This window comes from Carassius carassius, chromosome 22 (assembly GCF_963082965.1).
Source record: "Carassius carassius chromosome 22, fCarCar2.1, whole genome shotgun sequence".
NCBI classification, from domain to species: domain Eukaryota; kingdom Metazoa; phylum Chordata; class Actinopteri; order Cypriniformes; family Cyprinidae; genus Carassius; species Carassius carassius.
The window spans coordinates 23689692-23714330 of record NC_081776.1 but is presented as its reverse complement, the minus strand read 5'-3'; the positions used below and the strand labels follow the sequence as shown (position 1 = coordinate 23714330).

The 24639-nt window shown below is 37.7% G+C and overlaps 1 protein-coding gene across 2 annotated transcripts; it reads right to left on the bottom strand.

Moving 5' to 3' along the window:
- Window positions 1-5045: 5045 nt before the first annotated feature.
- Window positions 5046-24395, bottom strand: LOC132099138 (zinc finger protein 239-like). Of its 2 annotated transcripts, none has more exons than XM_059505601.1 (3): window positions 24343-24395; window positions 23460-23786; window positions 5046-6090 (listed from the first exon to the last, which is right to left on the bottom strand). In XM_059505601.1, the coding sequence occupies exons 2-3, from the start codon at window positions 23716-23718 to the stop codon at window positions 5162-5164; spliced, it is 1188 nt and encodes a 395-aa protein (XP_059361584.1). In that variant the 5' UTR covers window positions 23719-23786; window positions 24343-24395; the 3' UTR covers window positions 5046-5161. The 2 variants fall into 2 exon arrangements, with proteins under 2 accessions (XP_059361584.1, XP_059361583.1); XM_059505600.1 differs by lacking the exon at window positions 24343-24395 and adding an exon at window positions 24157-24303.
- Window positions 24396-24639: the final 244 nt, after the last annotated feature.

Sequence of the window (24639 nt, the reverse complement as noted above, 5' to 3'; positions counted from 1 at the left end):
GCTGATACAAATCTGTATTTGTATAATGCCTAACACCACAAAACCACTGAATTATACAAAAGAAGGTAGCAAATAAACCAAATTTTAATTTGACATTAATTAACCAAATGCAGGTAGCAAATTGGTGGGACGTTTTTATGTTCTCAAACTTTTTACACCAAGTACAACCCCAGAAAATATTTGGCTCTCAAAGTACCACCATAATGAGCAACATTAACATACATTAGCGCTATGTGCAGTTTAAAGGGGTCATATGATGCTGCTAAAAATAACATTATTTTGTGTTGTATTTGGTGTAATGCAAAGTGTTCATGCAGTTAGAGGTTCAAAAAACACATTATTTTCAATATAATGCACATTATTATTTCTCCTCTATGCCCCGCCTTCTGAAACGTGTGGATTTTTACAAAGCTCATCGTTCTAAAAAAAAGCGAGATGTGATCTGAGTGGCCAGCTATCCAGTGCGTTGCGATTGGCTGAAAGCCTCAAGAGTGTGAATAAAATGTTACATGGCCCTTAACACATGCCGTCTCCCCAGCAGCACGAGACTCAGTCCAGCTGCTCTGCTTGTACACATCCCATCATCAGTTCTCTTTTAGCAGTTCAGTCAATGTACTGTTAGGAGTAACTAACTTATTTAGTTTAAATTGGTTTATTTTGCGTCAGAGGAAGTGTAATTTCTTAAGTAATTTGTGGATTAGTGCGTACTGGAGACATGAACCGTTTTTGAAACGATTCAGTTCGATTTGGTGAACTGTTTCAACCGGTTCACTAAGAAGATCTGGTTAAATGGAAAGACTTGTTCGCGCTCTGGACATCACTAGACGAGACAAAAACAATAAAACCCATGGCAAACGAGACATTTTTGCATCCATTAGGCACATAATTACGGATTATAATGACTTTGACAAATTATTTACATATAAATATTGTACTTACAGGCTGTGAGTCAGAAGTGCCAGACTGTCCTTGCAAGGTTTGAACTGCCCCACTTTATAGAAACAGCTGTTGTGCCACAGACACATTGCAGGCCATTCTTTCATAAAATACACTGCACACATCTGAATATTTGGGTTGGACTGTTTTTGGAAAAAGTGTTGAAATACAACTTAACCAATGATTTCTAGTCTTGTCCTCTTTTGGAAGGAAAAACAAGTAGTTTCGCTTTCACAATGAAACACACAGCGACTCCACGACATGACGGCAGCAGCAATAGAGATAATAAAAGTTACGCCTTTTTTCTTTGCGTGAACGTTTGAGTGGCATTATGCAAATCTTCCCACATCATGATAGAACAAGTTAGAATGAGCCGTTTTAGGGGGGTGTGGTTGACTCTTGATTTTTATAAAGAATATCTCTTTGGATTTGAGACTTTAGTCTTTGCAACTTTACAGATCTTCTTTATACACCAAGAGCTTGTAACACTCCAAAGAGAAAGGAAAAATTGAAATTGCATCATATGACCCCTTTAAAAAAATATTCCTAATAAGACTATTTATTATTGTCATCCACTTTGAACATTGTAAAATTCACAGTTTGAACATTAACACTGCTCTTTGCCTACGTTCAGGTAAATAAAACTTAAATAAAAAAACTTATTTTAATTTAATTTCTATTTAAGTGTAGTTTTTAAAATTTATGTAGGTTTAGTTTTTCAATTAAGTTTTAAGTTTGAAAAAAACAATTCCCCACACTGCAGACTGATGATAACTTCATAACGAATAAAATACACTCTCTCTCCTTCTTCCCTCCACTCTTGGAGATGGAAGTTTCCAAACTTATCCTCATCCTACAACTTGTCCACTTGATCCTATCCCCACTCACCTCCTTCAGGTCATTTCTTCTTCATTCATACCTTTACTTACTCACATTATTAACACTTCTCTTCACTCTGGTACATTTCCCACAGCATTTAAGCAGGGTCAGGTAAGCCTACTGCTTAAGAAACTGTCTCTAAATCCAGCACTTTAAGAAAACTACAGATCCCTTCTTCCATTAATTTCAAGTTGAGACAGTTGAGCAAGTTGTGTTCAACCAATGTTTCTAGTACAGAACCTTCTGGACAGCAACCAATCTGCCTTGAAATGTGGCCACTTAACTGAGACTGCCCTTTTTCAATTACAGAAGCCCTGCGACTGGCAAGAGCAGCTTCCAAACCTCAGTATTCATCATGCTGGATCTGTCTGCTGCTTTTGACACAGTTAACCACCAGATTCTCCTGTGCACCCTCAGAAGGATCAGCATCTCTAACCGCTCTCAGGTAGGTCCTTCAAGGTGTCTTGGAGGGGTGATGTTTCTAAGTCACAACTTCTTGCTACTGGGGTTCCTCAAGGCTCAGTGCTTGGACCACTTCTCTTCTCCATCTACATGACGTCATTAGGATCTGTCATTCAGAAACATGGCTTTTCTTATCACTGCTAGGCTTATGACACTCAACTCTACTTCTCATTCCAACCAGATGATCCTACGGTAGCTGCTCGCATTTCAGCCTGTCTGAGTGACATTTCTAGCTGGATGAAGGACCATCACCTTCAGCTCAACCTTACTAAGACAGAACTCCTGGTGGTTCCAGCTAACCCATCGTTTCATCACAACTTATCTATACAGCTGGGTTCGTCAACCATAACTCCTTCCAGGAACACCAGAAAGCTAGGAGATCAATCGATCATCAGTTAAGCTTCACAGACCATATTGCTACAATCACCTGGTCCTGCAGATTTGCCTTATACAACATTAGGAAGATTATACCCTTCCAGAGCAAGCCACCCAACTTCTTGTCCAAGCACTTGTTCTCTCCAGACTGGACTATTGTAATGCTCTCTTACGGGCCTTCCTGTATGTTCTATCAAGCCTCTGCAACTGATCCAGAATGCAGCAGCAACAGGTTACACTGGCTACCCATAGCCACGTGCATCAAATTCAAGGTACTAATGCTTGCCTACAAGATGACCACTGACACTGCACCAATATACCTAAACTCACTAGTTCAAATTTATGCGCCCTCGAGAAGCTTGCGTTCTGCAAGTAAACGGCGCCTTGTGGTGCCATCCCAAAGAGATATCAGCACATGACCAGCACATGACCAACTAATACTAGCACATACCTTTTCTTTTCTATTCTATTCTGTATATATATATATATATATATATATATATATATATATATATATATATATATATATATATATATATAAAACACTGTGTACTGCCCTAGACTAACTGAGACTTGTCATGGCACTTGTATACTATTGTTCTATCATTGATCGGATTGCTTCTATTGTTCTCATTTGTAAGTCGTTTTGGATTTAAGCATCTGCTAAATAATTAAATGTAAATGTAAATAACAGGCTATATGTGTAGCTGCAAGTAGGGCCGTGTGTCCACCAAAGGCAGCTGAAAACACCAAGCTGTGAGCACTTGAGGGTGCCGCGTTTTTAAAAAAATGAGACGTTGTGGTTGGTATGATATGGAATATACAGTATGCTGAAGCAATATGGCAGACGAATCATTAATGAAATGTTTCTCCAAGCATTATTTTTTAACCTGCGATTATGAACTCGATATTGCATAGCTGGTCAGTGAACTACGGCTCTGTGTATTAAAGTCCATTCCATCTGAGCACACATAATGGAGAGATGGAGATTTACTACTAATCACAGAACCAGCTTTACTGACAAGATGCGCATGACAATCGCATGTGATTTATCATGCAGCCCTAGTCCCGCCCCTCCTTCACTGTAATTGTTCAGATAACTAAAAAGTGACAGTGATGAGTGCTGTTTTACCAAAAGTTAACAGTCTTTAACTCTTGGTGCCAAGAAAAAAACGTTGTGAGTTTCCCATTTCAGGTCCTGAGAGATGGTCATGCCCAGGAACCTGAATGACACAGTGCTGTATATGATGGTGAGCGCTGTATATGATGGTGAGTAGGGGGAGTGCAGGGAGGTTTCTCCTAAAGTCTGCAATCATCTCCACAGTTGTGTGTGTGTTCAGTTGCGTGTTTCAGGAAGTTTATCCATGCACCTGTTTGCTTGATACGCTAATTTAATAGGGTTTAGCAAAGGTCCAGTAATGTCCTTAAGGTGGGCCAAAAACCAAATGACTAAAAATGTCTTCATGACCACAGATTTAAGGGCAATAGGTCTATAGTGATTTAGCCCAGGGATTTTTGGTTTCTTTATTATGGGGATGATGGTAGAGCACTTGAAGCAGGAGGGGACTTCATACAGCTCCAGTGATCTGAAGATGTATCACACTGAATGTGTGAAGATGAATGACAGCTGGTCAGCAAAGGCTTTTAGGCTTTACTTTTTTTTACCTTTTCGGAAGACTCTTACATCTTCCTCACAGCTCTTGAGTGCAGGTCTAGAGTGTATGTTTAAAGGTTGTGTGGAGAGACAGTCAGAGCGGGTGAGAGGTGTGAGACCAGGCTATTCAAACCCGCAGTAGAACTCATTCAGGTCTTCAGCCAGTTGTTGATTCACCTCAGTGCTGGGGGATTGTATCTTGTAGCTGGTAATAACTTTGAAGGAATTCCACGTTGATGCAGGGTCATGGACAGAAAACTGTTTTTTCAGCTTTTCAAGTAGCTTCTCTTAGCCGCTCTGATGTCTTTTGTCAGCGTGTTTTTGTTTGTTTGTACAAGGCTTTATCCCCACTCCTGTATGCATCTTCTTTAGCCTGGCGTAGCTGGTGGAGTATGTGAACCCTTGAACCTGCCTTAGGAATGAATGATAAAATGCCATGAACTCCGCTATTTGTAAGGGATATTCCATGACTAGCTGTGCATTAAACAACTTTAATGCACAATTTAGAGACAAAGAACCACCAGAACGCAAAGCATTAAGATCTCCCAGCTGTTAATAATGTTTGCAATACAATATATGACCAGAAGTGTAAAAATATTTTTATCATTTATGGCTTATTAGATGTAGCATTCTACATGCTTTATATCAAACAAAGAGATGAAGTAGTGTGATAAGAGCAAATTTTTTGGGGGGGATTATAGCATTTAAATTAATACGTGTGTGTGTGTGTGTGCATGTGAATTACCTATCCATAAGTTTTCCAATGTTTGTGTAACTGTCCACAATGATGGCACATTCTCTGCTATGAGAATGTTTACATGATTCTTAAGATGTTTTTTTTCTGTGAAACTCCTTTCACAATAATGGCATGTAAAAGTCCTCTCTAGTGTGAATCCCCATGTGATTATTAAGGTGTATTTTACATTTGAAACTCTTTCCACACTGATCGCATGTAAATGGCTTCTCTGTAGTGTGGACTCTCATGTGGGTATTAATGTGTCCTTTATGTGTAAAACTCTTTCCACACTGTTTACAAGTGTAAGGTTTCTCTCCAGTGTGAATTCTCATGTGAGTTTTAACATTGTTCTTTCGTGTGAAGTTCCTCCCACACAGACCGCAGGCGAAAGAGCTCTTTCCAGTGTGAATTCTCATGTGAACATTAAATGTTCCTTTTTGAGTAAAACTTTTTCCACACTGTTGGCAGGTATAAGGCTTTTCTCCAGTGTGAACTCTCATGTGGACTTTAAGGTTTCCTTGTTGATCAAAACTCTTTCCACACTGTTGGCAGATGAAATGCTTTTCTCCAGTGTGAAATGTCATGTTTACTTTAAGCTTTCCTTGTTGATCGAAGCTCTTTCCATGCTGTTGGCAGTTGTCAGGGCTCTCACCAGAATGAATTTTCATGTGGCAATTAAGGTTTCCTTTACGTTTAAAACTTTCTCCACACTGCTGACAGGTGTAAGGCTTTTCCCCAGTGTGATTCCTCATGTGAACGTTAAGGCTTGCTTTGTGTGTGAAACTTTTCTCACACTCTTTGCATGCGAAAGGCTTTTCTCCAGTATGTCTTTTTATGTGGACTTTAAGGTTTGTTTTTCGAGCAAAACTTTTTCCACACAGTTGGCAGGTAAAATGACTTTTAGCTTCTGCCTTCTGATCTCTTTTTTGGGAATTATTTTTTGTATATGAGCAACTTATTTCTTCAGTTATGAAATCATGTTTCTGACGTGGATTATTCACTTCCATTGCCTCCAGTTCGTGACTCGTCTCTTTTAGCTGATTCAGTTCTAAAGAAAAACAAAAGCAAATACAAGTTAACCACATTTTAATGGCACAAAGCAAGTCATCAAAACCAACATAACACCAACAGAAAAGAAACAGACAATACAAGATGCTTTAGAAATGTATATATTTGACTCCTTTTGTTACACAGAAATGTTTAGATTAAGACATTTAGATTAAAAAGCCTTTTTTATTATTTAACAACCTTACCAAAACTTAACATTAACACAAGCTTATTATTTGACATCTAACATCATCTGGCTCGTGTGTTTACTTCAACATGAAATGCATACTGCTCATTGCTGGTGGAGTTTGCTGGAGACTATTAGACACAGATCATTCTATTTGGTGTGGGATTTCACTGTCTTTATAATTGGAAAATTAAGGAATTAATATCTGCTTTAAGTCATGCTTTTTCTGGAGCCTTAAATAATGGTGCAAATATCAGTTATTTGACTAGTGCAAAACATTAGTAAATAGTGTTGCATGATAAATTTTAATACTCTTTACGTCTGAAAGGGAAACTCCTATAAATGTGTATTCAATAAGGTCAAGAGCAAAAATAACTGTCCATGTCTTTTCAGTGCTTATTCTTCACTGCACGATTTTAGTAAATCCTGACAGTACTATTTTAACACAAAAAAGGCCATTTGCGGTGGTGCAAGCTGTTAGTAAATCCGGCCTGGTTGGATAACATTCAATCCACAGTCTCAGACTTTACCCAGCTGGTCAACTCCCTAGAATCCAACTCTACTGAAGTTGATCAGCACTTTGTGCAATTGGATTCTTAAGGTCATTGCAAACTTAAAAAAATAAATAAGAGTCCATTAAAAAATAAATAAGACCTAACATTATGTGGATCACGTTTACATGCTGCTTCAACCCTTTTTCAATATTCAACCCTCAACCCTCATTGTCCTGGTGTCCTGCCCAATGATTATTTTCTACCTGTCATGGGTAGCTACTGTGAGGAGCACGGAGTAAGGAACATGGAGACCATAAGTACAAATCACAGAATTTAATTATCACACAGGGAATCACACATTACACAGGGTGTTGACAAACGATACCAGACTGAGAACTATGTCAGAACCATTCAAAAAGAGTACAATATTAATCAGCTCAATCAGGGAAAACTCAGAGACCGGATGATAATCTCATCATCCAGTCCCAGTTGAAAAGCACACAACAAGAGCAGCTCAGCTGGTAAACTAGCTCAATTAAATCCTCCACATACAACTCCAACCGGCCTGCCATTAACCCCACAGTTTATCTTCAGCCATCATAATTTGGGTCCAATATTCTGTCATGGGTAGCAACTGTGAGGCTCACAGAGCAAGGAGCATAGAGACCAGGGGCCCGTTTTACAAAGGAGGTTAAGTGAAAATTCTGAGTATGTTAAATCTGAAATGTGGGAAACTCTACGTTTTCTGTTTCAGAATGGGAGGTTTGTCAAACCTTAGAAAGCAGGGTTAGATAAGCCCGTTTCTGAAAGAGCGCTAACTTATACTTCGAGTCAGTTACCTAACCTGGTCAGGAGCAGGTTTTCTTAGATAAACCTAGTTTCTTTCGTTCTCCTCCCCCTTTTTAAACACTTCATTGATGCACGCTGGAAAAATGCTCTTCTTACTAAGTGTTTTTTTTTCTTTTTTCTCCCAAGTACAAATATAAATATAAAAAAATAATAATAAAAAATAAAGATTGATTTTCTATATAAGAAAATGATATAAGAAATTTTGTCTTGTTTCCTGAGGGGGGGGGTCTAAATTAAGTGCATTTTAATTAAGTCAAATTATATGCCAGTGTGGTAATAAAAATAATCTTAATACAAATGGAAAACAAGATTATTCTGAGTGTCTATTACTAAGAGCAAATCTACTGTAGCTCTGCCTTCCATCAACACATAAGGTTAAATACGACACACGTGAATAACAGCTTCAATGGTGTAGGCAGTAATGTTTTGGGCACTGAAAACTAGCTTGTAACGCGATTGATTGGGTTAGAGACCGGCTTTTGCCAACCTCGTTCTTCTCACTTTTCCCATCACGTTTCACTTTAGAAATTTTTTTCAATAAAAACAAACAAAATGTTCTAAAAGTGGAAGTAAAGTGCCTAACGAGTGTTTAATAATGATACAACTATTTATAATTGTAATAAATATAATAATTTACAATCTGTTATTATTGCATCCTGTTAATGTATAACAATACTGAGGTGCAAATGTATCTGCCAGTATAAAGTATAACTAGCATCTAATTATTATTTACACTTAGCCTGTTGCAAAGAACTGCTACTTTTTCTTGGTAAATAGAATATATCACAATTTTTACTGTACATTTTTTCTGTAAATAGCATCTAGAGCTACTTGCACTTAGCCTACTGTAAATAGGATCTATCGCTAAGAAAGTATGTTAATTCCACTTAGTGTAAATAGCCACTGTCGTATTTTTCTTACTCTATTGGCAGATCATTTGTAAAATAAGAAAAATGCACTTAAAATATTATTATTAATATTATTATTTTATTTATTAATTTTTTGCCCATGAAATACCATAATCTAACGTTCTGCCAGTTTTCACTAGTTGGTTGAACCTCCTTAGTTAAACGGGCCCCAGAAGTACAATTCACAGAATTTAATTATCACACAGAATGTTCCCAAACAATACCAGATGAAGAACGAGAAACACTATTTATAAGGGACTTGATAAGGGAATAATTAAAACAAAGGAGCAAAAATACACACAAAACACGAGACTATTTTGCTGATTTTATTGCTTTCCTCACATTGCTGGCCAGATGACAAATTTTGCTTAAATAATTGGAAAAACTTCCATCTCAGATTTCTTATATTTCATTAAAAATATATATAAATAAAAAAATGTATCTTCACCGTCCCAACAAATCATTTCTCAAAAAATTTGGAAGTCCTTTTTATCATACAAAAAAATTAATGAAATCTTAAATTTGTCTGTTTAACACTTTTCATTCCAACTTATAGATTTCCTTTTACATTGATATTTAAAATACTACTTTGTTTATCTTAGTGTTTCTCAACTTTCTATTGTTATCTGCATTTCTATATTTATTTTACTTATTCCATTTTTACTTGTCATGATTTTTATTTTTATCGTTACTTTTTAGTTAATTCTTCATGTCCACCCTGATTGTATCATGAAAAATTAAATATAAATAATAAAAATAGTTTTATTTTATTGATCATTGTAGCTAATCACAGACATAACGGTTGAGTGCTTAAACACAATGGCCAATCTGAGATATTTAAGACTCCGCTCAACAGCAATAAAAATGCTAGGGGGAAACACTGGTATTGTCACATTTTTTAAATTTCAGTACATACTTGGTACCGATGTTTGTACTTTTGACAAACCAATTGCAAGTGCATCTCAAAAAAATTTATATCATGGAAAATGTCAATTTTTTTTGTAATTTAAAAAAAAAAAAAAAAAAAAAAACCTTTCTTATATTCTAGATTCATTGCACACAAACTGAAATATTTCAAGAGATTTTTTGTTTTAATTCTTATGGTTACGACTTACAGCTGAGGAAAATAAAAAAAATCAGTGTCTCAAAAAATTTGAATATTATATTTTGAGCTTGATTAGTTTGATTAATTTTAATTGTAAATACTGGGTAATTAAAGAGATATTACTGGGTAATACCTCTTGTGCTAGTTTAGAACATGCAACCACAATTACGAGAAAGACTATGGACTTGACAGTTGTCCAGAAGACAATCATCAACACCCGCCATAAGGAGGGTAAGCCAAAGAAGGTCATTGCTGAAAGAGCTGGCTGTTCACAGAGTGCTGTATTAAAATATATTCATAGAAAGTTGACTGGAAGGGAAAAGTGCGGTAGTAAAAGGTGCACAAGAGCAGGGATGACCACAGCCTTGGGAAGATTGTCAGGAAAATCCGAATCAAGAACTTGGGAGAGCATCACAATGAGTGGACTGAAGCCGGAGTCAGTGCATCAAAAGTCACCACACTCAAGACATCTTCAGGAAAAGGGCTACAGCTGTCACATTCCTAGAACCAAGCTACTCCTGAACCAGAAAAAAATGTCAGAAGCATTTCACCTGGAGTAAGGAGAAAAAGAACTGGACTGTTGCTCAGTGGTCCACATTCAACTCTTCAGATGAAAGTAAATTTAGCATTTCATTTGAAAATCAAGGTCTTGAGTCTGGAGGAAGACTGGAGAGGCACAGAATCCAAAGTCCAATGTTAAGTTTCCGAAGTCAGAGATGATTTGGGTGCGGTGACGTCCACTGGTGTTGGTCCATTGTGTTTTATCAAGTCAATGCAGCCATGTACCAGGAGATTTTGGAGCACTTTATGCTTCCATCCGCTGACAAGCTTAATGGAGATGCTGATTTCATTTTGCAGCAGAACTTTAGCACCTGCCCACAGAGCCATTTCAAAGTGGTTTGCTGACCATGATAGTACTGTGCTTGATTGGCCACCAAACTCCCCTGCCCTGAACCTCACGGAGAATCTATGGGGTATTGTGAAGAGGAAGGTAAGTAACATCTGACAAACAATACAGAGGAGCTGAAGGCTACTATCAAAGCAACCCGGGATTTAATAACGCATCAGCAGTGCCACAGGCTGATCGCCTCTATGCCACGCCAAAGTGAAGCAGTAATTTGTGCAAAAGGAGCCCCAACCAAGTATTGAGTGCATATTTAAACCTGCTTTGGAGATATTGAACAGTTCAGTTTTGTATTTTTTTTTTGATTGATAATGTTTTTGTTTTGAGATACTGAATAAATGTTTTCCCTAAGCTTTCAGCCATAACCATCAGAATTAAAAATATATATATATTTTTTGAAATATTTCAGTTTGTGTGCAATCAATCTAGAATTTAAGAAAGTTAGCTTTTTTGAACTGAATTACAAAAAAACAAAGAACTTTTCCATGATATTCAATTTTTTTTAGATGCACCTGAATATTGACAATAGGAAGTTGTTTCAATTGTCAATAGTGAAGATTATAGTCAAGACATTTAAGGGAAACGGTGCAGTCAAACCACAACATTTATCCACAAAATAATTAAGGCAACAAATTATTAAGATGAAAATGTTTTAAAACCTTACCAGTTTACTAGTTCTCTTACAATCCATTACAGCGTACAAAACAATCGTAGCAAAATGGCAGCAGTGGGGTTTAATATTTTATTAGCTAAACAAATGCAAAGCGATTTTTATAAAGAAAAAAAAAGTTCAAGCAAGAGTACAGTGCCGACTGCTGTTACCCAGATGAGCCTGTGTTATTAGCTTTTACCGGTTCCACAGAGCCGTGTAATAATGACATTTCAAAGGGTTAAGGCAACTCTCGAGGCAACTGTCATGTGTTACTTAAGGTTTCCTTTTCAATTGAAACATTTTTACACTGTTGGCAGGTGAAAGTTCTCTCCAGTGTGAACTCTCACGTGGAGATTTCTACATGAGGGGCAAAGCACACTCTTTACTCTTTTGGCATCTCTTAACGCTTTTCTCTAGTGTGAGGGGAAGTCGTGGCGTAATGGTTAGAGAGTCGGACTCCCAATCGAAAGGTTGTGGGTTCGAGTCCCGGGCCGGCAGGAATTGTGGATGGTGGGAGTGCATGTACAGTTCTCTCTCCACCTTCAATACCACGACTTGAGCAAGGCATCGAACCCCCAACTGCTCCCCGGGCGCTGCAGCATAAATGGCTGCCCACTGCTCCGGGTGTGTGTTCACAGTGTGTGTGTGTTCACTGCTCTGTGTGTGTGCATTTCGGATGGGTTAAATGCAGAGCACAAATTCCGAGTATGGGTCACCATACTTGGCTGAATGTCACTTCACTAAAGTGCCTGTTTTAAAGGCTAACTTTATGATTGAAACTTTGTCCACACTGCTGGCATGTGAAGGGACTCTCTCCAGTGTGAATCCTCATGTGGACTGTAAGGTTTCCATGCTGACAGAAGCTTTTTCCACACCGAGGACAAGATTAAAGATCCTCTCCAGTGTGAAGTCTCATATGAACAGTAAGGTGTGCTTTTTGAGCAAAATTGTGTCCACACTGAGGGCATGTGAAAGACTTCTCTCCAGTGTGAACGCTCATGTGCTTGTTGTGGTCTCCTTTTTGATTTAAACTTTATCCACAATGTTCGCAGGTGAAAGTCTTATTTCCAGTGTGAATTCCTTGTTGAGTGAAACTCTTTCCAAACTGCATGCAATTAAAGTAACTTGCTCTTTTTCGTGAGCAACAAAAAAATATTTTTCTCCAGTTATGAAATCATGATGTTTGTTATATAGATCTTCCTCTTCATTTTCTTTAAGTACTACTTTCTCCTCTTTCAGTATCATTAGGTCTAAGGTGAAAAACAAAGAAAAGTCAACAGCAGTTTAATAGCACAGGACAACAGATATCAAAATATTAACATGAAATTTAGATCATATGGGGGGGGGGGGGTTCAGAGTTTGCGACACAATGTATGTTATATAATACAGTATGTAGTGTATGAGCACTCTTTGCAAGGTTTCTAGTCTATAATCCATTTAAAAAGTAGAAGTTTTTTGACCACACACACATTGCAAAGTTTCAGGAAATACATATTTATGTGGGATTTGCTCTCAAAGTATCAGTTATTGACAGTGATAACCATAGCAATAGACAGGACAAAATATATGAATTCAAGAGAGCACCCTCACTAATTTCAGAAGCACCCTCAGTGATTATTTCTGGAAACTGGTTGATACGCTTTTATTGCATACAATAACAACAAAATAAAAAAGGCACTTAATATATATATATATATATATATATATATATATATATATATATATATATATATATATATATATTATTTTTTTATTATTATTAATGCATATTTACAAGTTAAACACTTAACTACAATAAGTAGACCAGATGAAACTTCTAAATTATCTAAGCTAACAGAGTGTGTTAAAAATGTAAAAGATTGGATGACAAATAATTTTCTCCAATTAAATTTGGATAAGACAGAGATATTAATTATTGGACCAAAAAACACCACACAGAATCTTGTAGATTACAATCTGCAACTAGACGGATGTACTGTTACTTCCTCTACAGTCAGAAATCTGGGTGTTATATTAGACAGCAATTTGTCTTTTGAAAATCATATTTCCAATGTTACAAAAACTGCTTTCTTCCATCTTAGAAACATTGCCAAGCTACGAAACATGTTATCTGTTTCTGATGCAGAAAAGCTAGTTCATGCATTCATGACCTCTAGACTGGACTATTGTAATGCACTTCTAGGTGGTTGTCCTGCTTCTTCAATAAACAAGCTACAGGTAATCCAAAAGGAGTCCTTACCAGGTCAAGAAAATATGATCATATTACCCCAATTTTACAGTCTCTGCACTGGCTACCTATTAAGTTCCGTATCAGTTACAAATTATCATTACTTACCTATAAGGCCCTAAATGGTTTAGTTCCTGCGTACCTAACTAGCCTTCTACCACGCTACAACCCATCACGCACCCTAAGGTCACAAAACGCTGGACTTTTGGTAGTTCCTAGGATAGCAAAGTCCACTAAAGGAGGTAGAGCTTTTTCACATTTGGCTCCCAAACTCTGGAATAGCCTTCCTGATAATGTTCAGACACACTCTCTGTTTAAATCTAGATTAAAAACACATCTCTTTCGCCAAGCATTGGAATAATGTATCTTTTGTGAGTGTAGTTGCATCTGATCAAATGTGCATTCTTATTCATTAGCTTGGGTTAAACTAATTAATTTTACTTTGTTGGAACAGCAGCTATGCTAATGATGTCTCTATTTGTTTCTATGTTTTGCCACGGGATTTACACAAGCTCCAGTCTGGATCCAGAACACCTGAGAAGAGATGATGCTGACCCTCAGAGGACCCCAGATGATGCTAACCCTGAATCAACAACAGAACTAACAAATATTGCTACAAGTATGACTGCATCATATAATAATTATTAATAATATTAATAATGTTCATCATCTGGCTGACTACGTCTTGTATTAATTTTTCTACAAATCCTGTCATATGCGCACAAACTGACAGTCACCACTTATGAGCTACTACTAAATATTGTAGAAACATAATTTGGATCACATAACTTTATGGGCTCTCGATATTTGCCATAGAAACTGCCTAAAATGAAGTATAAAGAAGACAAGAAAGGCAGCTGCCTACACATGTCAGGATCCACCACTGCCAGGTGCAGTAAGAAATTTCCTAAAAACAAGCTTATCACAAGATACCTGGTAGGGGGATACTTGGCCACAACATAGACACGTGGACCTTGATGGCCAGAGTTGAGAACCGATGCACTTCACCATATTGCTAATTATTAACTTTTTTTGTGTTCAACTGGGGGTCTGCAGCAGTGCATCAGGGTCCGCCAATTAGTGTTTGATCAAATAATTTATTGTTCAAGAATAATAAAACTTGGGTGAAAAATAAAACAATGAAACAAAAGCCTTAGTTATCAGCATAGTTGATACTGTTATAAAATATTACTAGCAAAACAGATTTAGCAAATGCTCCATTGCATTTTTGCATTTGAGCTATAGATAGAGGAAAAAAAAGTTCTTATTTACAGCGTGTTTTTGCAGTGGTGAGAAATTTGGCCAATCACAGACATGTTTGTTGCGCTCTTGAATGCAATGGCCAATCGGAGGAGTTCAAGTTAAAATCCACTCCCCTCTCAAAATGTCAAGTGTTTTGTCATGGTTTTTGTTTTGCGAATCCTCTCATTAAAAAACAGTGACATGACTTAAGAGATTCATTATGCAGTGCAGATAACGAGCAAGAGCTGTTTAGTGATTGTAGAGTGAGCGGTCTTTTGCACTTTTGAGGCTGTGTATCTATAATCCACTAAATAAAATTATTGTTTTTCATGCTGTCGGATGAAAATTGATGGCCAGTTACATGCTGCATAAATTTGGAAGTGACATCTAAAATATAAATGCGTGTTTCACAATAGCCGTGTTTCCACTGTTGGGCCAGTGCGAGTCAGGGTTTAAAGCGGGCTGGGCGGGGCTCATAGCCTCGGGCCAGTAGCACCAAGGCCGAAATAGCGCAGAGTTTCCACAGTCAGGGCCTGAAGCTCCACTGTGCTTCACTAAAACACGCCCTTTACACGCCTCTCAGAACGTCACGTTACCCCATCATTTCACCAACAAAGAGAAGTTATCAGAAAACTAAGAAATAAATCAATGGAACATGCGCGATCACAAAACGAACATGATAAAAGGTTGCATTGACCATGTTTATTATGGTAACGTTAATGTTTACCGTGCATAGTCTTTTGCATCATTTATAAATATTTCTGCTTTGTTTAGTGATTATAATCCAAATCAGATCAAGTTATTTCAAACACTTTCTGCTGACTAAGAGTGAGTTTTGAGCTCAAGTTATTTAATAAAGTCTTTAATGCTGGTGTTAAAGCTGTTATTTTTCTGAAATGATCCGCGGCTGATGCTCTCCAGATGCGGAGAAACTCCGCCATTGTTCAGAACCATTATTCAGAAGGCTTTCGTCGGGCCAAAAAACCCCAACCGTTGGCCCCGAGGAACCCCCGACAAGGCACGATCAAACCCCAGAAGTGACAGTGAAAACGTGACTGGCCCTGGCACGCCCGCTTTAAGCTCGACAGTGGAAACATGGCTAATGGCTCACCCAGTTCTTCTCAGCCGTCATTGAGTCTGTCCTGTGTTCATCTATAAAAGTCTGGTTTGGCTGGTTCGGACAGTCAGGACAGCTGAGAGGATTATCGGTGCACCCCTCCCCAACCTCCAAGAATTTCACACATCCAGAGTGAGGAAAAGGGCTAAGAGAATCACTCTGGACCCCTCACACCCAGCACACTTCCTCTTTGAATTGTTGCCTTTTGGCCGGCACTACAGATCACTGTGCACCAAAACACTCAGACAAAAAAAATGCTTTTTCTCTCCAGACCATATTCCAGCTGAACAACACATAAGATCTCCTGTACATCTGTACCTAACTTCTGATTTTTTTATTTGTAAAATATCACATGTGCATTCAGAATTATTTTTTCTAAAATAAAATTCTAGAATTCAGATATTAACCCATTTTATTCTTATTCCGAGGTCACCGTAGCCACCAGTCTGTATCCAGATCAGATTGTCCCTGCGGTCACCCAGATCCAGTACATATCCAGTCCAGATGGTGCATCAACACCTAGATACAGTCGTGGCCAAAAATATCAGCCCCCTTGGTAAATATGATCAAAGAAGGCTGTGAAAATTCATCTGCATTGTTAATCCTTTTGATTTTTTTATTTTAAAAAAATTCACAAAAATGTATCCTTTCATTGGATAATAAGAATTTATAATGGGGGGGGGGGGGGGGACCATTAAGAAATAAATGTTTTTCTCAAAAACTCATTGGACACAATTATTGGCCCCCTTAGAAATTCTTATGAGTAAAATATCTCTGAATTATATTCCCATTCATATTCACAATTTTGAGCACTCCAGCATGATTATAAACATGAAATCATCCAGCTCTGGCTTCCTGTTTCACAGAAATATAAAGAGGAGGGAAAACAAAGCCCAAATTTCCTGAATCATCCATCACAATGAGAAATGCCAAAGAATATATTTCTGATGTGCAGCAAAAGATAATTGAGCTTCACAAATTGGTGAAGTGGCTTTAAGAAAAGAGCTTGAGCAGTGAAATTCCCATTTCCACCATCAGGGCAATAATCAAGAATTTCCAACCAACAGAAAATGTTACAAAACTGCCTGGAAGAGGACGTGTGTCTATATCGTCCTAACATGCGGTGAGAAGGAGAGTTTGAGTGGCTAAAGACTCTCCAGGGATCACAGCTGGAAAATTGCAGAAAATAGTTGAGTCTCGGGGTCAGAAAACCTTAAAAAAATTGTCAAACAGAACCTACATCAACATGTTGTTTGGGAGGGTTACAAGAAAAAGTATCCTAGCTCATCCAAAAACAAACTAAAGCATATTCAGTTATCAGCCATGACTGGATCTTCAGATGGGACTGGCTTCTATGATCAGATGAAACTAAAAATGAGCTTTTTAGCAGCAAAAACTCAAGATGGATTTGGTGAACACAGAGATAAAAAGTACCACGTGTAAAATGAAATATACAGCTGAACTTTTATTGTTGGCCTATATTTCTGCTGGAGGTCTTGGACATCTTGTTTAGACACATGGCATCATGGATTCTATCAAATACCAACAGATAAAACATCAGTAAGTGACTGACTCTGTTAGAAATCTTATAATGGGTCATGTTTGCATCTTCCAACTGACATGACGTGACATGACATTCAGCCAAGTATGGTGACCCATACTCAGAATTTGTGCTCTGCATTTAACCCATCCAAAGTGCACACACACAGAGCAGTGAACACACACTATGAACACACACCCGGAGCAGTGGGCAGCCATTTATGCTGCGGCGCCCGGGGAGCAGTTGGGGGTTCGATGCCTTGCTCAAGGGCACCTAAGTCGTGGTATTGAAGGTGGAGAGAGAACTGTACATGCACTCCCCCCACCCACAATTCCTGCCGGCCCAAGACTCGAACTCACAACCTTTCGATTGCGAGTCCAACTCTCTAACCATTAGGCCACAACTTCCCCTTGTATAACTGTATAATAATCCAAACACAAACCTCAAAAACAACACAGAAATGGGTCAAAATTTAGATGTTTATTAGTTTATCATTTGCAAATGAACACATTCACAAACTTTTTATTTGTATTACAGTCTGAGTTCATCAGATGAGGAGTGGGTTCCTTCAAAAAGGCCACGACACACAAGTCCTTCAGCTCCCTTAAGCACACCTGGCCTCGGCACCTTCCCCACCACAACTCCAACCACCTTCTGGGCAGCGCAGAGGCAGAGCTGGATTTTCAGTACAGGGGAGAAGTGCACAACAGACTGCTTCTTCTGATGAATGGTGGCATGACATATCAAATGCAGACGAGGACCCAGCTGTCATCAACTTCATTCCAAAGCATGCACCAGGGCTTCAGCTGATCACAACAGCCACATTCTCACCTCTTGAGCTTTTTCAGCTCTTTTTCACATACTCTGTTATAGGGTTAATCCTAAAAAATACAAATGAATTTGCTGCAAAGAGGCCTGAGGCTGGTAAGAAATTTCTTTGGAGAGTGCTTTCTGTGAAAGACTTTTATACTAATATTGGCAGTGTCATCTATATGGGATTGGTGAATGCAAAGACTATTGCTAACTACTGGGCAAAGAAGTTTTTTTTTTAAATTTTTTTTATAATTTTCCATTCCCACAGTTTGCAATGTCCAGATCACATTTCCAGTCTATTTTTTGGAATCTTCATCTTTCCAATCTAAAAGATGAAGAAGAAAATGGTAGAAAAAAGGGAACCCTGGACTATGATAGACTGCATAAAATAAACCCCTTCTATATTGACATTGTTTCCGCTTGCCAGGTATATTTTCATCCACGTTTCTCCTAAAGCCAGGATTTGACTGAAACAATAAATGAAGGACAAGCCTACCAAATGGGGCTACAAATTGTTTGTCCTTGGGGATTCTATTTGAGGATACATTTGGAAATTTTATGTTTACGAAGGAAAATCCTCTTCATAAAAAGGCTTGAGCTATGAATCTGTGATGCAAATTCTGGATTTGAATCCTCTTGGACATCACATTTTTATGGATATTTTTTAAACCAGCCTGACCCTCTTTTCTGATTTGCTCCTGAAGCACACCCAGGCATGTGGCACCATATGTCCAAACAGGCAGGGCTTTCCAAAAACTAAAGTCAAGGACCTCAGCAGAAAGGCCAAAAGAGGGGAAATTCGTTGGATCAGAAATGGGAAGCTACTTTTTGTAAGATGGAAGGACACCAGGGAGGTCACCATGTGTTCCACAGTTCACAAATCGTACAATGGTGACAATGTAAACCGTCGGGTAAAGACTGCAGAGGGTGATTGGACTAGCAGTTATGGAGTACATCAAGTACATGGGTTGTGTCGACCTCTCGGACACACTCATTGGATATTACAATGTGCTCCACAAAACATGATTGGTATAAAACGTTCTTCTTTCATTTCATTGACATTGCTGTTGTGAACAGCTATATTATTCACAGTGAACTGTCAAAACTCCAGAACAAGACCCCTCTGACCCAAAAGAACTGGCAATGATACCACAGCTGCCAGGAGAATCTGTGTTTTGTGCAAAACAGAAGATAAGAAAGTGAAGACTCCTGTATACTGTGTGAAGTGCAACGTTCCACTGTGCTTTGTCTCATCTCGGAAATGCTTCCAGCGCTGGAGCACTGAGGGACACTCAAGTCAACTGATGTGTCTAAACTCCAGAAGTCTGAACTACTTTTTATTCTTTTCTTGCTGTTTATTTTTATGTAAACAAAAAAGAAATGTTTGCACAGTGTTTGTTTTTAGTTTTTTTATTAGTAGTATTATTTTTAACAAATTTGCAAAACAATTATTTTTTACAATAAGATCAGTTTTTGTTTTTCTAATTTGAGGTAAATGACCCTAAAACAATTTTTACAATTTTACCCTATTTATCTTTGAATATTGTTCTTCATGTACATTTGCTCATTCTTGATATATTTACTGTGTGAAAAATGTTTGATCACTGAAAAATAAAAGGCAAAAAGTACTACCGTGTGTCACTGCTCTTTTTGATACACAATTATGATTTCTTCTGATAAGAAATATGAATAAATGCCCTGGAAAATCTCCAAATGACTACAGCCCCATTGACTCCCTCTAACAATGCATTTATGAAATTAATAGTTGGATGTGCCAGAACTTTCTTCAGTTAAACAAGGAAAAAACTGAAGTCATTGCATTTGGAAACAAAGATGAAGTTCTCAAGGTGAATGCATACCTTGACTCCAGGGGTCAAGCAACTAAAAATCAAGTCAGGAATCTTGGTGTGATTCTGGAGACAGACCTTAGTTTCAGTAGTCATGTCAAAGCAGTAACTAAATCAGCATACTATCATTTAAAAAAACATTGCAAGAATTAGATGTTTTGTTTCCAGCCAAGACTTGGAGAAACTTGTTCATGCCTTTATCACCAGCAGGGTGGACTATTGTAATGGGCTCCTCACCGGCCTTCCCAAAAAGACCATTAGACAGCTGCAGCTCATCCAGAACGCTGCTGCCAGGATTCTGACTAGAACCAGAAAATCTGAGCATATCACACCAGTCCTCAGGTCCTTACACTGGCTTCCAGTTACATTTAGGATTGATTTTAAAGTACTTCTACTCGTATATAAGTCACTAAATGACCTAGGACTGAAATATATTGCAGATATGCTCACTGAATATAAACCTAACAGAGCACTCAGATCATTAGGATCGAGTCAGTTAGAAATACCAAGGGTTCACACAAAACAAGGGGAGTCCTCCTTTAGTTACTATGCCGCCCGCAGTTGGAATCAGCTTCCAGAAGAGATCAGATGTGCTAAAACACTATTCACATTTAAATCTAGACTCAAAACCCATCTGTTTAGCTGTGCATTTATTGAATGAGCACTGTGCAATGTCCGAACTGCACTGTTTATATAAAATCATTTTCTATTTCTAACTGCTTTTAAATTAATTTTAAGTACATTTTAAATATTTTTAAAGTTTTAAAATTGCTTGTTTTATTTTTGTTATTTTTCTTCATGATTAAGGTGCTATATAAATAAACTTGCCTTGCCTTATGCGCATAGTCCATGTCTTCTCCGTTTTAAGTGTATCTCTGTTGCAGAATTACAGCACCACATGCTGGTCTGGTATGTATACTACATCGTTTTGTGGTTTCGTGTGGATGCGGATATTTCTTTTTCAAGAACCGGTTGCATCGGTTTTCGGATCACCAGTAGTTCTTTCGGACAGTTTGATTCAATAAACCGGTTGAAGAAAACGGTTCACCGGTTCTTTTGCGCTCGACATAATGGCGTCATTGCCGATGATTCAAGCCTTCGGTTTACACATAACACAAGCACAGAATCAGTTCAGAATCAATCACCAAAAGAATCAGTTCATTTCAAACGCCCTGTTTGTCGGTCTGCTTCACGCTGAATCACACATGCGCAGTATCATCAGCTCCTTGGTTCTCGAATCGGACGCGTCTGACAAACGGTTCTTGACTTGAGAACGAGTCAGTCTTTTGTTCGTTATCTGGCTCGGCTCGGTGTTCATCTTCAGTTCTCTCTTCACATCAGTTCAGTCAGTGTACTGTTTGAGTGCATGCATTACTCCGGGATATTGGTTTTTTTGAACTCAGAGGGAGTGTCAGCCACATTAAAAAAGTTAACAGCCTTAGTAATTTGTGGATTAATGCGTATTGGAGATGCGAACCGTTTAAAACGATTCAGTTCAATTTGGTGAACTGGTTCAAAAAGATCCGGTTACATCGAGTGATTCGTTCACGAACCGGATATCACAAACTGCTTTGTTTTGAACTCTCTCTCACAACAGACACGGAAGAGAAGACAATGCTGAATAAAGTCGTCGTTTTTGCTATTTTTGGACCAAATGTATTTTCGATGCTTCAAAAAATTCTAACTGACCCTCTGATGTCACATGGACTACTTTGATGATGTTTTTCTTACCTTTCTGGACATGAACAGTATAACGTACACACAGTTTCAATGGAGGGACTGAGAGCTCTCGGACTAAATCTAAAATATGTTAAACTGTGTTCCAAAGATAAACGGAGGTCTCACGGGTTTGGAACAACATGATGGTGAGTTATTAATTACATAATTTTGATTAGTGGGTGAACTAACCCTTTAAGTGAACCGCTTCCTTTGGCGCAGCTGCTCAAAGTAATCTAATCCTGCTGGATTCTGTTCTGGAAAATGTCCGATTTTTTATTTTCGCATTCAAGTAGGCCTATTTGTTTTTAAAAAATCCAGCATCTAGTGAATTAGATCGTGACAGTGCGTGCATGGGTGCAGACGAGGACGAGCGAGCACAGCTTTTTAGATTTATTTGGAGGTTATTGCTCATGTCTCATTCGCAACAAATCCAAATGTTTCCATATTCGCAATGTATTTGAATGTTAAACTATTATTTATAATGTAAACTAGGCTTGTACTTTACACACATTCGCATATAGATGGAAAAGATGATCGTCTTCATATCAACAACTGAGACAGAAAAAAAACAAAACTTTTCTGCAAAAGTGTTTACTCACAAAAAAAACAGAAGATTTGTGCTCTTGTAAAATAAAGCAAACAAACAGAATGTGCATTATCATCATTTTCTTTCCGTGAACTAACTTTCTGTTTTAAATCCAATCCAATATTAATTAAGTCTGATATATTTTTGCATATTTAAAAAAATACATATATTATGACAAAACAAATTGTTATTTTTATGTAAGTCCTATTACTTACATAGGCTATACATTTTCCTTAAAGCATCCCATTTTGTCCCAGGGCTTGAAAACCTTCGTTAACTTATTTCAGTTAAATCATGGGTTATTTAGGGAACAAAATTAATGAAACATGGACAGTTGCCACAAATTCACAAGTCTTAGGAACAAAATAAGTTGTAGGAATGAATAGTCCATCTGTCATGTGTCCCGCAGCCGTGCAGAGCGCACAATATGAAATAATTATCTGGTGAAATTACTTTATTACTACATTTCAATTGCTTTCCATGTTGAATAACTTTTGTGTTGTTTCTATGTTAATGTACTATTAAAGTTTAAATCATATTAAAAGCTTAATTTGTACATTGTGAATGATGATGTGTCACCATCACTCACAGCCGCTCTCACGTGTTGAGTACCCATGGGCCCGACGCAACCCAACATTAAATCGGTTAACCGACCAAAGAGAAGATGTGAAAGTCACAACAGATGTTTTCAATAGTGAATCATTTAAGTAACACACATTCAGCTGAAATCACCCATTTCGTGCCTGCTGGCCATTTATTTGCCCTTCAAAGAAATAGCAAATGTAGACAGCAGCAGTAACTCGACATATAAAATATAATTACTCACATTGCTTATTGCAAAAGAATGTTAGAATTAATAGAAATGAATGGTTTTTGTTTCTAAAGTAGATACTAAATTTAATGTTATTCAAAGTAATTGTTTTCTAAGTTTTTTATTTTGTTTATACGTATGTATTTCTTCTTAGATTTAAATGTGTGAACGTCATAATACCTGATGTCCATTGTGGAAGTCGGATGGGTTGAAGGCAGCGTTAGTGTTTGTCGGGTCATGTGATCCCAACATGTCTGTCCACGAGGCTCCATTTAAATCAAAACCACTCCGATTACGACACTCATGTGACATTTCTGTACAGCTGGACATTTCAATAAGAATCAAATGAGTTCAGCTTTGAAAACCAACCTGTTTGTGTCTCAGTATCTTCTTGTTGGACTCTGAATGTTTCTTCATCACTCATGTCGTCGCTCTCCTCTTTAATGAACACCATCTCTGTTTGTGTCTCAATATCTTCATGTTGGACTCCGAAAGCTTCTTCATTACTCGTGTCTTCGCTCTCCTCTTTAATAAACACAATCTTTATTTGTTCCTCAGTATCTTCTTGTTTCACACGGAATACTTCTACAATCCTTTCCTCTTCAGTCTCATCCTTAATAAACTCCATCTTTATAATGGTGCGTCACGTGGATCTCAGTTGCTTCAGCGGGAGTTTTTCTGTGTTTGGACACTGTCCTGTTTAAGATGAAGAAAAATAACTAATAATAAATACTAAGGTCTACATCTGTGCGTCTCAATCTGCTCTCTTGCTCAGTAATCAGTACACTAGTAAGTGGAGTCACTGTCACAGTGAGAGTTCATGATTGAATGATTAGTTGGTTGCATTAAACTCTCATTAGACCCCCTTGTTGTTGTTGTTCTCGTTGCATTTACACTGTTTTGGTCAACGTGATTCGAATCACTGAAACGATTTGAAAATTAGTTCATTCAATACAATTTTTTTTACTATTATTTTAAACTCAATTTCTCCGTCACTACTCGCCCGTCACCGAGTTCGTGTTTATGATGAATTGATTCACGATATAAGGAGCGAAATGACACGCACCTTTTGTTACTCATGTGTGGATGCGCTTTACTCACAAAAAATATATATACGTGCTTTAACACTAGACAAAGCACTAAAACGTTACATTCAATGAAATGTAATTCATTTTACAGCGCTTGTAAAAACAGTAAGACAGACTGAGCGCTCTGTATCGATTTAAACACTGTCAATGCTAATGACACAAACCTTTCTTCAGACGAACCGCAGCGCGGCGCAGCCTTGTGACGTCACATCGTCAGCCCAAATTAAAAGTCCGGAATGGTGTATAGAAATTAACTTACAGAAAAGCATAATTATTTATTAAAAATAAAGAGTAGCATGTTGAATTATGTTTAAAAGGCCATAAAAAAAAAGAAAAAGTCATATTTAGGTGCAGAAACAGTTCATTACTGGGGTTGCAAACAGGCAGATTAAAACTATTTTTTTCTTGATAACAATTAGCAACAACTGTTTATTAATAATAATAATACATTTAAAAGTACA